The sequence below is a fragment of the Canis lupus genome, chromosome 1, assembly GCF_011100685.1.
Source record: "Canis lupus familiaris isolate Mischka breed German Shepherd chromosome 1, alternate assembly UU_Cfam_GSD_1.0, whole genome shotgun sequence".
Taxonomy (NCBI): domain Eukaryota; kingdom Metazoa; phylum Chordata; class Mammalia; order Carnivora; family Canidae; genus Canis; species Canis lupus.
Genome location: NC_049222.1, coordinates 105620428 through 105637118, shown reverse-complemented (window position 1 = coordinate 105637118; position 16691 = coordinate 105620428). Strand labels below are relative to the sequence as shown.

Here is a 16691-nt window from a genome sequence, read left to right as displayed (position 1 = left end):
ACTGCTCGTCTCCCTCGTCGTTAGCGGCGACGTAGGCGGGTACAATCTTGGTCGCTAAGATACCGCGTACTTCCGTTTCCTTCCCCTCTCTGCTATACTGAGACCGCCGACTTCGTCCCTTCAACCAATGGCAAATGGGCAGTGGGCGGGGCTTCACTTATCCGGACCAACGAAATGCGGGCGTCGCGCGGCCAATGACCGTGGGGCAGCCCCTGTAAAGTGGCTCAGGCGACCCCACGCTCGTCTTCCGTCCTCTGCCCAGCCCTACCCTTCCTGCCCCGGTTTCAGCACGGCGCCGGCTGCAGTCTGACAGGAACGGGACGGAACCAAGATGGCGGCCGCCGACGGCGACGATTCGCTCTACCCCATCGCAGTGTTGATAGACGAGCTTCGCAACGAGGATGTTCAGGTCCGGAGGCTACGGGGGTCTTGGGGAATTACAGGAAGAGGTAATGGGGGCACGGACGGCCCTCGCGGAGAAGGCTCAGTGTTCGCTAGGAGTGGCGGAAGGGGGAGGCGGCCAATCAGCGTCCGGCTTTCACGTTTCCATGTCCCTGGACTGGATGAGAGGGCGCCCGGGATTGGGTGTTGGCCCACTGGAGGGCGGGAGGCAGGCCAGCCTGGAGGCGCCCGGGCCTGCCAAGTGCGCGCGGCGGCCCGGGTCCTGGGAAGCTGCGACTGGGGAGGGGGTCAGGCCACTGGGTGGGGCGGAGGGAAGGGCTCGGTGATTGGCGGCGGCCCCAGAATGGCCTCTTGGGGATGGGGCGCGCGGCCTATTCCGAGTGGGGGAGGGGCCCCCGGTGTGTGGGGGCTCGGGTACGTTTTCTCCTTACTGTGTTCTGGCGGCTGGGCCTCAGCGCCTTGGGGTAAACTCTCGGAATGGGGCTTGAGCGGTGACGGCTGCCCTTCCAATTCCTGCTCTCCCTCCCTTTTCAGTTTTGGTGTAGAATCCACGAGGGGAGGTGCGGCGAGAACACCCCATTCCCACGAGAGCAACTGGCCAAATTTAAGCACGGATTTCGAGATAGAGATTCTCCCGCCTTCTGGGGCCCTGCCGGGCTGCGGTGGGCAGTTGACTAAACAGCCTAGCACATTTCTGGTGAAGGGCTGAGAAGACTGAGGACTCCACGGTTTGCCCACCCCGGCCCTACCTCCCACCCGCCGTGTGACCTTGTGCAAATTACTTCATCGCTCTGGGCCTGTTTTCTCTGCAATGTAGGCTAATAATAGTTCCGGCCTCCCTGGGTGGTTGTGATGGCCTGGACGAGTTAATACTGCAAGTAAAATAGAACGGTGCCTAATTGTTATAAGGGTCCAATAAATGTTAGCTGCAATTATTGGGAGTAGTAATGGAAGAGGTCCCATTCCTTTATAGGAGCTTCCATTTTTCTGTTTATGAAATTGAGCGGATTGCATTAGGCCCAGCCTCTGAAGTTCGAGGTAGATCACTGATTCTGGAGTCAGACAGGCTGCTGCTGTACTTCTTGCTAATTGACATGGGCAAGTTTGTTAATCCTCTTGGCCCTGGCTTTCCTCTTCTCTCAGATGGAGGTAATTATCTGGTTCATAGGGCTCTTGTATGAATTCATTTGTTCAATAAACACCTGCCCCATGTCAGTTATGGTGATAATGGTGACACCAGTTGTTATACAAGAGGCAGATGTGAAACAGCTGAATAGATTATTAACAGTTGTGAGATGTGGGAAGGAAACAGGGTATTGTGATGGTGAATCAGTATTTATTGGGCCTCAGCTCTAGGTAGTGCATTGTTTTAGGCACATGTATACAAAAAGGAACAAGGTGGACAAGAACTCCTGGACTCCTACAACTTTTATGTTGCCTGTGGAGAAACAGACAATAAGACAATTAAGTTAAAATGTATACCATGTAAGATGGCAATAAATGCTTTGGAGAAAAATGAAGCAGGGATGGAGAGGACGGGAGAATGTTACACAAGTTTAGAATGACTAGGCAAGGCCTTATTGAGAAGGGGACATTTTAGCAGAAATGTGAATGAGAAGCAGGCCTCATAGATATCTGGGGGAATAGCATTCCAGGTAAAGGAAGCAAGCGCAAAAGTCCTGCAGCAGGAATATGTAATGCATGCTCTGAGAACTGCAGGAAACCAGTGTGACAGGAGCCAAAGGAATGAGCTGTTGGGTGTCAGGAGATGAAGATAAAAGGGACTATGACTCAGAGGGAACTTGTGAGCAGTCACTTAAACTAGGTGTTGCCAGATCATTGAGCACAGTGGTTAAGAAAGTTTTTGAGATGTTTTATGGTACAGCTTAACAAGTTTAAGTAGCATGAGGACCTGTGGATAGAAAGAGCTGTACTTCTGTATGAAGCCAGTGGTTATATGCATGGTGCTCAAGGGGCAAGGGATGTGGAGGGAGTATTAGATCATAAATGTTTTCGAATTTCTAATTGTAAAACTAATTTCACAAGATTTCTCTGGTATTAACTATTGGTGAGATATAGAGGCACTCTTTAAGAATGTAGCAAACAGGTTTTTTGTCCTTATTGAAACTATGCAGCTCTAGGTCAGCCTTCTGGGCTAAAAATGAACATATTTCTGCTTCTATCCCTCATCACAGGGATTGGCAAATGGCAAAGGGTGGCCCTTTGCCTTTTTATTTTTTTAATAGAGTGTTATTGAAAACACAGACTCTTCCATTTACATATTATCCATGGCTGCTCTGTGAAACAATAGGGTAGAATTGAGTAGTTGCAACAGAGACAAGTTTTGGCCCCTTAACGCCTAAAATATTTACCACCTAGTTCTTTACAGGAAAGAGGATGCCAACCTTTTTTTTTTTTTTTTTTAAGATTTTATTTATTTATTCATGAGAGACAGAGAGAGAGAGAGAGAGGCAGAGACACAGGCAGAGAGAGAAGCAGGCTCCATGCAGGGAGCCTGATGTGGGACTCAATCCCAGGACTCTAGGATCACGCCCTGGGCCAAAGGCGGCGCTAAACTGCTGAGACACCCAGGGATCCTGAAAAATAGATAATTAAACAAAATACGAAAACTCGACTTGAACCACCTCTGTATTAAATCCTATCCTCTCTTCCCCCCTACCTCCACCCCCAAAGTAGCCTATGTAATGAGGTCCTTACAAATCCTGGTAGGTATGTGCTGTTCACTGTGCTAGCCACTCTCTATATGTGGCTGTTGAACACATAAAATGTGGCTAGTTTGAGTTGAGATATGCTTATAAGTATAATACATTACTAGATTTCAGAGACATTATGGAGGGTATTAAACATTTCAGTGAAGCTTTTTATCTTGATTACCCATTAAAATAATAAAAATGTTATATTGGGTTGAATGAAAAAGATTAATTTTGCTTGCTTGTTTTTTTTTTAATGTTACCAGAAAATATACACTTACATGCATTTATTGTCTGCATTATATTTTTTTTTCTTTTTTTTTTTTTATTTTTGGCCTTCATTATTTCTATTGGAGTATGCTGACTCTAGCTCATGCTCTATTCATATATCGAAGAAGCAAGCTAGCGGGTTTTTATTTTTTTTAAACACTAAATATTTTGTTTTACAACTTGCACTTTTCACTTAGTATTTCTTCCATATCTTTTCATGCAGGTACATACAAATCTGTGTTTAAAAGGAGTTTGAATATTTTCATAAGAATCAGAGACAAAAATCTCAGACTGCCCACTCTCACACTGTGCCCATGTGTATGGGCTTTCTGAGGATGCGGCTTGGCTCTGATTCATCTCTCAGGACTTAGTGGCTCACTATAGACCTCAGAATAGAGGAGCCCAGAAAGGGTTGAATAAATAATAACTGGCATCTGTTGGGTCCCTGCTCTAAGCTAACTGCTACAAAGGGAAGTATATTTACAAGCTTACTGAATTCTCACAACCACCCTCTGAAGTAGGTCCTGTGGGTACCTGCATTTTCCTGATGAGGAAGCTGAAGCACAGCATAGTTAGTAACTTGGCCAAATTCATGGAGCTGGGAAGTGGAGGATCCAGGAAAGGTTCCCAGAGGAAGTATAAGACCTGAGGAGAGAATAGAATTTGGGGTGGACAGAAACTGGCTGACTATATCCATATGCCAGATAACTTAATTGGTCTTTAATGAGACAATCTCGGATACTAGAAAGAACATGGAATTTAGAATCCTCTAGTCTTGATTCATTTGCTCAGCATATACTTGTTCAGCACCTCCAATGTGTCAGACTGTTTTAAATGCTAGGATATAGCAGGGAGTAAAATGGCAAAGCTGCCACCTTCATGGGGCTTACGTTCTAGTAGAGGAGGCAGACAGTAGATCAAGAATGTGAAGTCAGTGGCAGTAATTGCTTACTAGGAAAATAAGGCAGGGACTAGAGCAAGCCCAGGGTTGCCTTTTTTTTTTTTTTTTTTAATTGCACTTATTTTTAAAGTTTTTATTTATTTGAGGGACAGGGAGAAGCAGTCTCCCCACTGAGCCAGATGTGGGTCTCAATCCCAGGACCCAGATCATGACCTCAGCCAAAGTCAGCTGCTTAACCAACTGAGCCCCCTGAGCTGCTTTTTAGATAGGGTAGTTAGAGAAGATTCTCTGAGGAAGTGATAGAGAGCAAGGACTTGAATGAAATGAGGGAGAATTAATGGGGGAGGGGGTAAGTAATCCAAACAGTTGGTACAAAGGTCCTGAGGTGGAAGCATGCTTAGTGTAGGTCTTTGTTGCTAAAGCAGAAAGAATGGCAAAGTGGTGAGAGGTGAGGACTCATCTGGAATGAGATCAAGTGAAGGCTTGTGGACCAGAGCAAAGGGTTCTGTAAGATTGGGGAGCTGTTGCAAGGCTTTGTGTGGAGGAATGACATGTTCTGACTTAATTCTAAAGGATCCTCTTGGCTGTTGAGTAGGGGCTGGGCAGGAGCAGATAGACCTGTTGGGTTGTCATTGCAGAGCACCTAGGACTGATGGCATGTATGTAGGGAGAAGAGGTTAGATTCTGGGTATGTCAAGAGGAGTCCTTTTGGGGATAGGATGTAATGTGTTGGGTGATGAAGGGAGAGTCAAGGATGTCTGAGCTTTGAATCCTAGTTTATTCCCTGTGTGTCCTTGGACCAACTCCTTTTCCTCACTGGGCTGGGATTCCTCACCTGTGGAGTGGGAATAATGATGAGGAAGCAACATCTGCCATGGAGGTTTGAAGATGCAGTGGAATTGGCAAGTTAAGTGGCTGCCTAGAAGTAGGCATTCAGTAATGATGACCTTGTTCAGTTGTTGTGGTATCTTACTGTTTTATACTTAAGAGAGTGATGTGCAAAGAGATTGCATCCTTTACCTAAGGGCTTCCCAGTCAGTAAGAGGCAGAGGCTGGATTATAATATCCACATGTGTTTGGGGCCCCACATTACTTAGACTGTGGTCCACTGGTTGAGAGGCTAGGTTTCTGTTAGACTCTCTGTTTTCTCATCTATAAGATGGGAGTGATTTTGTAATTTAGGAATTTGTAAGGGGGTTGTGAGGATTAAGTAATATGGTACATGGAAAATCCTTAGAACAGTGCTTGGTGTGTTATAGGTGTTCAGTAGTGTTGGCCTATAGTAGTTATGTTGGTGATGAGATAATGGGGGCTTTGTCTGTCAAGAGGTGGTGCTTGAGTATTTTTAAAGACTATTCTCACTATTTAAGAGAGAACACGCATGCATGAGCGATAGCAAGGAGAGACACAGAGGTGGAGGCAGAGGGAAGAGAGAGAAGGAGAAGCAGACTCCCTGCTGAGTGTGGAGCCCAACATGGGGCTTGATCCCAGGACCCAGAGATCATGGCCTGAGCTGAAATCAAGAGTTGGACACCCAACCAACTATGCCACCCAGGCACTCCTTTAAAGACTGTTCTTTTCATGATTAGAGTATTGTTTCTCAACTTGGGGTGATGTTGTTTTCCCCAGGAGACAAATGTCTGGAGATCTTTTTGATTGTCACAGCTGGTGGGTATAGTGCATCTGGGGTCCCGTGGGGAGAGGTGAGTGATGACCGGTGTCCTACAATGCACAGGACCGCCCCCACCACAAAGGTAACCCAGGTCTGAATGTTAGTAATGCTGAGGTTTAGAAGCCCTACTATGTGCCCAACCTCATAATGTGTACTTTGTATGTGTTAATAAAGTCCTCACAAAGACATCTGAGATAGGTGCTAATTTACTTTCCTTTAAAAGATTTTTTAATAGTTATATATCAGATGTAATGTAATGATGCAAGGAATTAGCCAAGGGCACTAGGTTTCAGGGCAGCCCTCCTCACCACCAAGCTGAGTCCCCTGTGCAGAAAAAGTCTAGGCCTGGAAGTGACACAGGGAGACACAGCCATGGGTGGAAGCAGAGTGGGATTTCAAATCCTGGCCTGGCTACTTTCCAAGTTACTCAGCCCTTCTGGCCTTGATTGTCTTGTTAAATGAAAAAAGAATGGAAGACACACAGGCTGGGTTGTGTGGGTTAGTGAGATGTTCTGCATAAAGCCCCTGCAGTTGCTAACCACTATCCAAGATCTTGCAGCAGCTTGCTCCCTGTATATGTCTCAGAAACATGGAGTTCCAAGCTCCGACTTTTTATGGAACACATGGGGAATTGGTGAATGAGAAGTTAGAAATAAGGTGGTTCTCTGAGAGTTTAAACTAAAAAGAGTTGTGTAGGATGGCAGAGAACTGGGTTCAAGTTGCAGGTTCTGCCACAGTTCACTGGGTAGCCTGCATTCCCCTCTCTGTGCCTTACTTACCTCTCTCTAGGATGACTGTGGGGCTGGGGTCTGCCTCTTGCATTGTCATAAGAATTACAAGGGAGAACCTGTGTAGAGTGCCTAGCTGTGTACCTGGCACATAAGTACTCTGAATTGTAGTTGAGTTTTAAAACACTGAAATTATTTCTATTCACGCTTTTTTAGCTTGCCCAGCCCTATACTAGGTTCAGGAATCACCACTGGAAATAGTTGAACAGTCCTGACCATTGTCCCAGAGACAAGTCACCTTCCAAATGAGGGAAACAGGCATATCCATAAATAATTATGCTAGGCAAACTGCTGTGAGAACTGTTCACTCTAGTGCTGCAATTTCTGAAGGTGGAGAGATTACTGACCCACCCACTCCCCCTCCCCCCAATGCCAAATACATGAGAAACAATGGTAAAGAATAGCAGCTAACACTGAGGTGTTTGCTGCCTGCCAGGCTCTGTCTCTAGGTTTTCCTTAATTTGATCATCCCAGCAATCCCATGAGGTCTGCCCTGTTGTATTTCCCATTTTACTGGGAGGAAACAGAAGCTCTGAGGTGCCCAGACTTGTCCAGGGACCCTTAGCTAGTGGGTAAAGCCAGAGTATGTGCTCATTTGTTGTTTAAAAAATAAATTAAAAAAAAATTCAAATGATCTAGAAATACAGGTTGTAATGCCCATTTTCTCTCTTCAGCAGTGTTAAATGATTACCAAGTGGGTGCTTTGTTTTTCACACCCACACACATATTCATTTTAAAAAGTGATTCTTTGTGAAATAAGGAAGAAGATATGTAAACTTCAGGACTTTATAGGAAATAGACTCTGTCTTTCACTGGGCATTCCCAGCTCCTTGTTAAAGCACACACATTACGTTACAGACCCACCACCCTATTGCTAGCCACCAGGTTTTCCAAACAAAAAGATTGCTCCAGATATCCTCCAGATGCTTGTCTCTGCTTGTATTAACATCTGTATTTCCTTTATTAAAAAAAAAAAAAAAAAAAAAACCAGCAGATATTTATTGGGCTCTAACTCTGAGCAGGTGCTGTCCCGGGTTCTTGGGGCACAGGGTGAAGAAGACAGGGTCCCTGCCCTGTGAAGCTTACGTCCTGGTGAGGAAGGACAAACTGAACAAAGAAGTCTGTGTTGAAAGTGGCGAGCGTTCATATATGTGGAGAGTGATGGCGTGCTGTTTCCCTGGGCAGTTGTGAGGATCCAGCAGAGGCCTGGGTAAAGTAGGGGGAGCTCTGAGGTGTCTGGAGGAACAGTGTTTCAGGCTGAGGAGACAGTACATCAGTGAGTGCAAAGAGCTGGGTGAGAGTGGTGTTGCATTGTTAGTTTGTTGGTTACTGTCAAGGAAACTGTTAAGGCAGGATTTCCAGGGGTAAGGGGACAGTAGGTGGTGAGAGTTGGTGGGGAGGGGGCTAGATTATGTTGGGCTTCAGAGGCCATAGCAAGGCCTTCAGATTTCTCTCTGAAGAGAAGGTGGACTGCATGTAGCTCATACTGGACACCTTTGTAACAGGGAAGCTCCCTGGGGTCACACTGTATGTGTTTGTGTCAGGGAAGCTTTGTGGATCCAACGGAAATATGGGCTTTAAAAAGGAGTGTTTCTGCAGGTGCATATAGTGAATATAGGTGGGAAGTGAGATTTTAGATATTGTGTCTCCATGTACTGGGCTGTGTGCTGAGGGCTGCTGGGTATAAAGGCAGCCTCAGTCCAGAGTGACAGTGGCTGTTGCAAAACCATGCCTGTGGAATGTCATAGGTGACTGACAGGGACCTGCTTTGGGATCCGTACAGGATAATCTTCCAGCATTGTGCCATGATCAAGGAACAGTAAGGATTTCTTATTGATGTTATTCATAGCTGCTCCATCAGGAATGCACAGAGAACCCAGCGAACAAGTTGTTGTTTCAAGTTAAGGGTTCATTTTTTCCTTCCATGACCAGTTTGGCAGCTCAAGGATTATATCAATGTTAAGGATTATATCACAGAATTGGGTCAGAGTATGCTGTTCTTTGACCTGCCCTATGGCTGGTCAAAGATTGCTGTGTGACTGCAGATCCCCTTAAGAATACTTCCTAGAAGTCACACCCAGCATTCCCACTTGGATTTCACTGGCTGGGTATTAATTTCCTGGTCACATTGGATGAAAAGGCAGTTCAGAAATGTCTCTTCCAGGGGGTTATGTGCACAGCTGAAAACTAGGGGTTCTAAGCGTCAGCATAACCCAGTGCAGGAGCTCTCAACCTGAGGTCCATCTAGAATTCCAACACAGGTCCATGAATTTGGATGGGAAAAATAACATCTTCATTTTCAGTAACCTATAGAGCTCCAATTTAACTTTCCTCTTATTACGAATTGTAGTATCACAATAGCAAAGTATAGTTTTAGTAAAGCCTGTGGAAATCATAACTGTTCACATCTGATGTCAACTGTTGCAGGTACTTCTAGAGTTTCATGTGTTTTCTATTTCAAAATTTGGTTATTAGACTTGCTAAGGGCACTCATCCCGTGTCTCCCCCCCCCCACACACACACACAATTAAAAACACAGAAATACAAATTGATGGTACCAGTTAAGAACCAGCTGACTGGTGTTCTAATCCTGGCTCTGCCACCTATAAGCAGTATGAGGTTACTTAACCTTCCTGTGCCTTTGTTTTCTCAGCCGTGTAATGGGTGATCCTGAATCCTCAGGAGGTTGCAAGGATCAAACGAGACATTAAGGCACCTAAAACGGTGTCTGGCACACAGTATATGCACCATGAGAATATTTGCTATTTTTCTTTTGCTATGAGAGAAAGTAAAGGAGGAGTCAGTGGACAGCTAGCCTGCTGCCACGTGTGCCCTTCTTGACAGCTGAACAAAATCAGGATGCTGTCAACAGGGTGAGATCATAGCTGTCATTATTGTCTTTGTTAGTCAAATTTATGTCACTTGCTACTCACAGTAACCTTCTGAGGATAGGTGATGTTATAATCCCCATTTCACAGGTGAGGAAGTTGAGGCTCAGAAAGGTACAAAGAGTGACCCAAGATCCCATAGCTAATATGTAAAGCTGCTTATTAGCCTCGAACCCAAAGTGATGTGGCTCCAGAGCACCATCCTGTGCTGCCTTTCTTGAGTGTTGATGGTGCTGTCTGTGCTGAAGAAAGCAGGCTGACATTCTCAACAACACCAAAGCCAGACTCTCCAGGGACAGCAGGAGGGAAGGGGCTTCTCCACCATAGCAGGGATGGCCTGATTCTTATGCGCCCACCCCTTGGGCATCTTTCCTAAACTACAGAGGTGTTGAGATTAAGAGTCTGGGTGCCTGGCTTCCAGTCTGGTGTCTGCTGCTTTCTGGCAAATGACAGCTGCTCTGTATATCAGTATCCTCACCCTTAAAACAAAACCTACCTCAGGGGCACCTGGGTAGCTCAGTGATTGAGTGTCTGCCTTTGGCTCACTCAGATTGTGATCCCAGGGTCCTAGGATCAAGTCCCTCCATCAGGCTCCCAGCAGGGAGCCTGCTTCTCCCTCCGCCTATGTCTCTGCTTCTCTCATGAATAAATAAATAAAATATATTTTTTTAAAAAGGTAATACCTCTCTCAGAGCTCAGTTCTAAGGATCAAATGTGTTACTTTTCCCCATCAAGTACTTGGATACTGTCAAGCACATAGCAGGCAAGCAATAAATGTTAGCAGCTATTGTTGCTGGCATTATGCTTAGGCTCATTTCTTGCTAGCATCTCACTGTTGCTGCTCAGCTGTTGTCGCCCTGGCCCTTGTGTGCATTTCCCCTTAGCTCAGCTAGAGAAGAATCCAAAGATCCAACTTGGAGGAAACAGGCAACTAAGTCAGTATTCCCCCCAGTATTTTATTATGGAAAACTTCAAACCTACAGAACATTTAAAGACTTGTACAAGGGCCAGCAGACTACAACCCGTGAACCAGATTCAGCCCATGGCCTCCAAAAGGAAATGCAGTTTGGCTGGAACACAGCTCTTCCTGTTGGTTTGCATATTGTCTGGCTCTGTGGCTGCCTTTGTGCCAGGGCACAGTTGAATAGTTAGGATAGAGATGGTGTGGCCCCACATGCTGAAAATATGTAGTTTTGGCAATTTACAGAAAAGGTTTATATTTACCACCTCTATTCATTAACTTTTAATGTTCATCATATTTCATTTATTATGTTTCCATTGGTCTGTCTCTATATGTGTTTTATTTTTTGGCTAAGTATGATTTGGACCTCATAATACTTAATCTCTTGATTCATTGCTGCCAGAGAGGGGAGTGTTTGGACCATGTTAAACCCAAAAACCCAGTGACATTGTAGGAGAAATGTGAGTGCATTTTTCTGAGAGGAGAGGCCACCATAGCATTTCCTTAGATCACATTATTGTCTGTGATCTCAGATTTTTAAACCCATGGACCAAGGAACTAATGTAGGATATCAGTCACTCACAGACCTCTTTAGGAAGAGAACTGGCTGAGGGAGCCCCATCCCTCCTTGTGCCTTTCCTTCCGGGAAGAAGGTGTCCGCTCTGCCCAGCAATGTGGCTTACTCACAGGGGTGTTTCCTTCCACTCCCACATGCATAACTTCACTTCATTTTGCTGCAGCCCAATGAGCCTGGATGAGAGGCCGCACCATTGAGCTGGAGAAACCAGTAAGGATTTCCATTGCCAGTGGACTGTGACATCAAAGCATCTGGGTCCCAACTCTCTCAGTGCTCACTTTGGCATGTGTCTGCCTCTCTGAGCCTGTCTCCACATGAAGGGGGGTGTTGGATGCTAACCTCCCTAGGAGTGAGAGGATCGAGAGAGGTCCTAACACCTAAGTGCTTCATGTGAGACTTATCCTGTGTTAGCCAAATGCGTTAGAGTCCTGGGTGCCAAAACAGATCACCACTCATTTGGTGGCTTAATGTAACAAAAATTATTCTCACAGTTCTGGAGTCTGTGAAGAAAATTGGTTTCATGCCTCTTTCTTAGCTTTTGGTGGCTGCTGGCAATTCTTGATGCTCCTTAGCTTGTGTGGATGCATCTCCTTGATCTCTCCCTCCATCTTCACTTGGCCTTCCCCTCCATGTGTCTCCATGTCTTCTTTTCTGTCTCATAAAAATACGATCATTGGCTGTGTAGAGAAAACTTGCACTCCTGTGTGTCTCCTTGACTCTCAAATCACTACCACACTCAACACTTCTGACACCACATGTAAGGTTTTTCCCATGCCAAGCAATTCTCTGCAATACCAGCTGGATGTCTTATAATTCGTTTCAGTTCTAGCACTAACCAGAGTCAGTACTGACCCCACAGATTAAGGGCTGTATCTCCCAAGACTGCCTCCCACTTCAGATGCCTGTGGCAGTAGGTTCCTCATGTTACCCACAACTTCTGTCAGATTTGGCTAAAAATTGGAGGTTTACTTGTCCTTAGATTTGGATATTTGCCAAAACAGCTGACAGAACTCAGGGAAAAACTTAACATCTCTCAGCTTATTATCTAATTAAAAAAATTATAAAGGATTCGAATGAACACCCACATGAGGAGCTATAGGGTGAGGTCTGTAAGGGTCCTGAGTACAGGAGCTTCAGTTCCTCTGCAGTTGGGATGTGCTACTCTCTGGTATGTGGTTGTTTTCACCAATCTGGAAGCTCCTCAAACCCTGTACTTTGAAGATTTTTATGAAAGTGTCATCATAGAGGCAGGATTGATTATTAACTCCATTTCCAGCCACTTGGAAATGGCTTGGTCTTTTTGGTGACCAGTCCCCACCAAGGAGCCCACCAATATTTGCTTCATTAGAAAGAAAGACATTGCTATCACTCGGGAAATTGTAAGGGATTAAGGAGCTCTGTGTTAGGAATCAGGGTTATAAACTAAGTATTAGAATAGAAGATACTCCTAGTGTTTTTATCACTTAGGAAATTGTGAGGATTTTAGAAGCTCTGTGCAGAGCAGATACCAGTAAACATTTTTTCTGTTTCACAAGGGCTCCCCCTAAACTTGGGATGATCTCATCATGAGATGCTGTTTTAATTACATCTCAAAGTCCCTATTTTCACATTTTTGAGTACTGGGAGGTAGGACTAGAGCATATCTTCCGGGGGTCGCTAGTCAACCCATTAGGCTAGTGCTATCATTACTACAGCTAATAGTACTCCTGTTTATATACAACATTGTTATAATATTGTTTGTTCTGCAATTATCACTGCTAGCTGGTGTCCTGGGTTTCAGTCCCTGCCCCACACCATGTACCGTGTGACCCTTAGAAGGGACTTTGCTCCCTGAGCCTGTTTCCTCCTAAGTAGAATGGGGCTTATAACAATTCTGACGACTAGGTTGTCAAGAGCACCTATGTGTGTGAGTGCCCAGCCTCTGACCTGGCTCAGAATAAACTTGCTGGAACATGGCCGCCCCTACTGGAGTATGTCAGGTGGTGCTGAATGCAAGAGGGGGCCAAAGAGAGGAGGAGGATCAAGTGTGTGGGGGTGCAGTGTATATAGTTTTAGAGAGTGGTCTTGGAAAGCACCACTGACTTTCCGGCGGTGACGACCTCCCCACGAGAACATGCCCCTTGCGAAGGATCTCCTGCACCTGTCCCCGGAAGAGGAGAAGAGGAAGCACAAGAAGAAGCGCCTGGTGCAGAGCCCCAACTCCTACTTCATGGATGTGAAGTACTGGGGATGCTACAAAATCACCACCGTCTTCAGCCACGCATAGACGGTAGTTCGGTGTGTCGGCTGTTCTACTGTCCTCTGCCAGCCCACGGGAGGAAAAGCAAGGCTTACAGAAGGATGCTCCTTCAGGCGGAAGCAGCACTAAAAGCTCCCTGAATCAAGATGAGTGGGACACTATCCCAATAAACAGATTTTGGATTAAAAAAAAAAAAAAAAAAAGGAAAGCACCACTGAGTGGTTGTCTGCTCAGTAAGACTCAGTAAGTACTTTTGCTGAGGCTGCTGCTACCATTGTAATTTATTGACTCTTGTCACTTGGTAGGCGTGTGCCAAGTTACTCTTCCACATCCTTACCCACATGAGGCTTCCAGAAGCTGCCTGGATCCAGAGCTGTCACGTACCCCTAAGTCTGGACTTGCTAACATACTCCTCTGCTTTTCTTGTTCTCTCATTAGCTTCGTCTCAACAGCATCAAGAAACTGTCCACCATCGCCCTGGCCCTTGGGGTGGAAAGGACCCGCAGCGAGCTCCTGCCCTTTCTAACAGGTAAGGAGGTGGACTTCTGGGGCCCAAGTGGAGTGGGGACACCTGGAGGGTGGTTCCTGTTGGGGATTTAAGATTGTGAGTATCCACCCTGTGCCAAGCATGGTGGGGTGGGGGCAGGATTGATGAAAGGGTTCTGCAGGCAGATAGAGCCAGGTTTGAATCACAGCACTAACAGAAGCTGGTATCTTGTGAGTTACTTAACCTAACTGTTCCTTACAGTGTTTACATATAAAGTACAGATAAACATGCATGTGCTATGTAGCATTGATGTGAGCATTAAGTAACGGTAGTAGTTGCTGATGTTTGTCCTCTGCCTGCCTTGTGCCAGGAGGTGCTCTAAACCCTCTCCTGAGGATTGGGTTAGCTCATGGTCCTTACTGTGCTCAGTAAGTGCACATCAGCATTGTTCCCTGTGTTAATTTCACAACGTTTCCTTAAGGTGGGGAAGACACTGAGGATGAAGGTTGTAGGACACTGAGGATGAAGAGGTGAAGGAGTGCATTTGCCTACAGTGAGGAGGTGACTCTAGTCATGCTAGCTGCAGACTTTACAGCACTGGTTAATGACTCAGGGTCCTGGTGACCTTGGTTCAAATCCAGGCTCCACCACTTTCTAGCTTTGTGACCTTGGACGAGGTATTTCACAGCTGCCTGCCTCTGATTCTTCATGTGTGAGATAGGCTTAATAGAACAACCTGATACGAAGATTAAATAAGATGCTATGTAAAGTGCTCACACGGTGCTCAGCATATGGGAAGAGCTCCTAAGTGTTAGCATTTAGACTGCCTTACCCCATGCACTCCTGACTGAAGATGTGTGCAAAGCACTTGGCACAGTATCTAATGCACACCAGTCCACCAGTTAGTAGTAAATCCTCTGCTCCCACTATTCCTATTACTACTTTATAGTAGTTGAAATTGCAGCTGAAGTCTTAGTCACTAGTGAGACTCCTATCTGATCCTGTCATTGGGGTGTAATGGAGATGCTGGGGAGGAAGGGAGCGGAGATCATTGTTCCTTCTTTTGACATGTGGAGACATGAAGGCCTGCAAAGGTACAGGGACTTGCCCACAGTGACACGGCTAATGACTGAGGAGCACAGGCTTATCTGCTTGGGCATGCCACACGAGGAGTGGGGATACATGGGACGCTGAGCAGGTGACCCAAACCGGGTGGCTTCCATGGGTGAATTGGGCAAGACGTGGGAGCTCTCAAGTGCTGAGGTGGAATAGCTAGGGCACAGGAAGTGTAATAAAGTAGGTAAAGTAGTTAGTGGGACACAGCTGTGTAAGCTACTCCATTTCCCCTAGCCTCACAGGTCCCTTATCTGTCAAGAAGTAGAGGAGGACCTAGTTTATAGGGTTGCTGAGGATTAAGTGTTCCACACAGAGCTGGGTCTGTAGAAAATGCTCAGTGTGTGCTGCTGGTCCCTCTATAGTGAAGTAGTGGGGAAGGCAGCTGGGGAGGGAACTGGCAGGAGTAAACAACAAATGGAGGCAACATTGAACATGGTGATTGGATGGGGAAGAGGCACAGGGACAGGTGGGTGGTAGGGTGGTGGGTTTGCCAGTCCTGAGTGCCAGGCAGCAGTCTGGGATTAATCCTGTAGGTGAAGGCAGATAGCTGCTGGAGGGTGGGTGGCCAAGATGTAGAAAATAACCTCCTGTGCACACAGCAGGGTGAGATGGGCAAAAAAATAGCAGAGGCAGCCAGCTTGGGGTCAGTGGCTGAGAACACAGACTGTGGGGTTGGGCTGCCTGGTTTTGTCCCAGCTATGATGTGCTTCATTTCTTACGTGAAATGGGAATCCTCCATTGTTAAGATTTAGTGACTTTTCAAGACAGATTTCTTTGGGCTGCTGTCCTTAAGTGATGGCAGATTTTCTTTGCTTTGGCTTTACCCATTGCAAAATATTCAAAATAGCAATAGATACATTGCATCTTTCAGAAAAGATGCTACTGTTTCAGATAGAACAAGATGAAAGCCCTCTCTGAGCTCAGGCCTATGGAACATTCACAGTGTTATGAGGGGAAAATTACTGCCTGATGTCTCACTGTGTTAGAAACCAGTGTTGGTAATTTTTGGCCATAGTGAGATGTGGATGCGTTCCAAGGTGAGTCAAATCACTTATGTGTGCTGGTGGCTAAAAAGTCACTTGCCATTTAAAGACCTGTACCTAGGCAAACACTGGTGAAAAGTATCCCCAGAAGTCCTGGATTTGTCTTAAACACCTTGTGGTTTTGTTGGGAAGGTATATGAAGGCAGGTTCCCTGAGGCAGAGGAGAGTGGCTTGATACCTGCCTTTAGTTGTGGCCATGGCATTTCTTCAAGTTCAAGAAAGAGTATTTTTTCTATTTAAAAGATCTGGGTTCATTTAAGCTGATACATGGTACAGTTAAAAAAATACTTTGATGTAGGCCATTTGTTGCATATTTCATAAATATCTAATGCACACCACTATGTGCTGTGAGATGGAGAACAAATCAAAGTTTGTCTTCATGGAGCTCCTTTTCAGGGAAATAGGTAGTGTTGAGGCTAGAGAGAGAAAGTGGGAATAACGGTAAGAGAGATTCCTACTAGTGGTCAGGGCAAATCTTCCTGGGGGTGTGACCTGAATGGCACCTACTTTATAGGACTTTAGGAGAAGAATGTTCCAAGTACGGGGAGAGGCAGGAGCAGGATGGACAGAGTGTTAGAGGGAAGATGTGAATTGGAGATTAGTACAGTGGCCACATAATGTGGGATCATGATATAT

At 45.7% G+C, this 16691-nt stretch overlaps 1 protein-coding gene and 1 pseudogene across 2 annotated transcripts in view; both read left to right on the top strand.

The window, feature by feature from the left end:
- The first annotated feature begins 226 nt into the window (after positions 1-226).
- Positions 227-16691, top strand: part of PPP2R1A (protein phosphatase 2 scaffold subunit Aalpha) — a 39729-nt gene continuing 23264 nt past the window's right edge. The window contains exons 1-2 of one of the 2 annotated variants that reach the window (XM_038527958.1): positions 227-409; positions 13848-13938. In XM_038527958.1, the coding sequence (XP_038383886.1) occupies positions 332-409; positions 13848-13938 (169 nt within the window). In that variant the 5' untranslated portion in view covers positions 227-331. The remainder of the gene's footprint in view (positions 410-13847; positions 13939-16691) is intronic. The other variant, XM_038527959.1, reaches the window with a different exon arrangement.
- LOC119870930 lies at positions 747-13612 on the top strand (annotated as a pseudogene).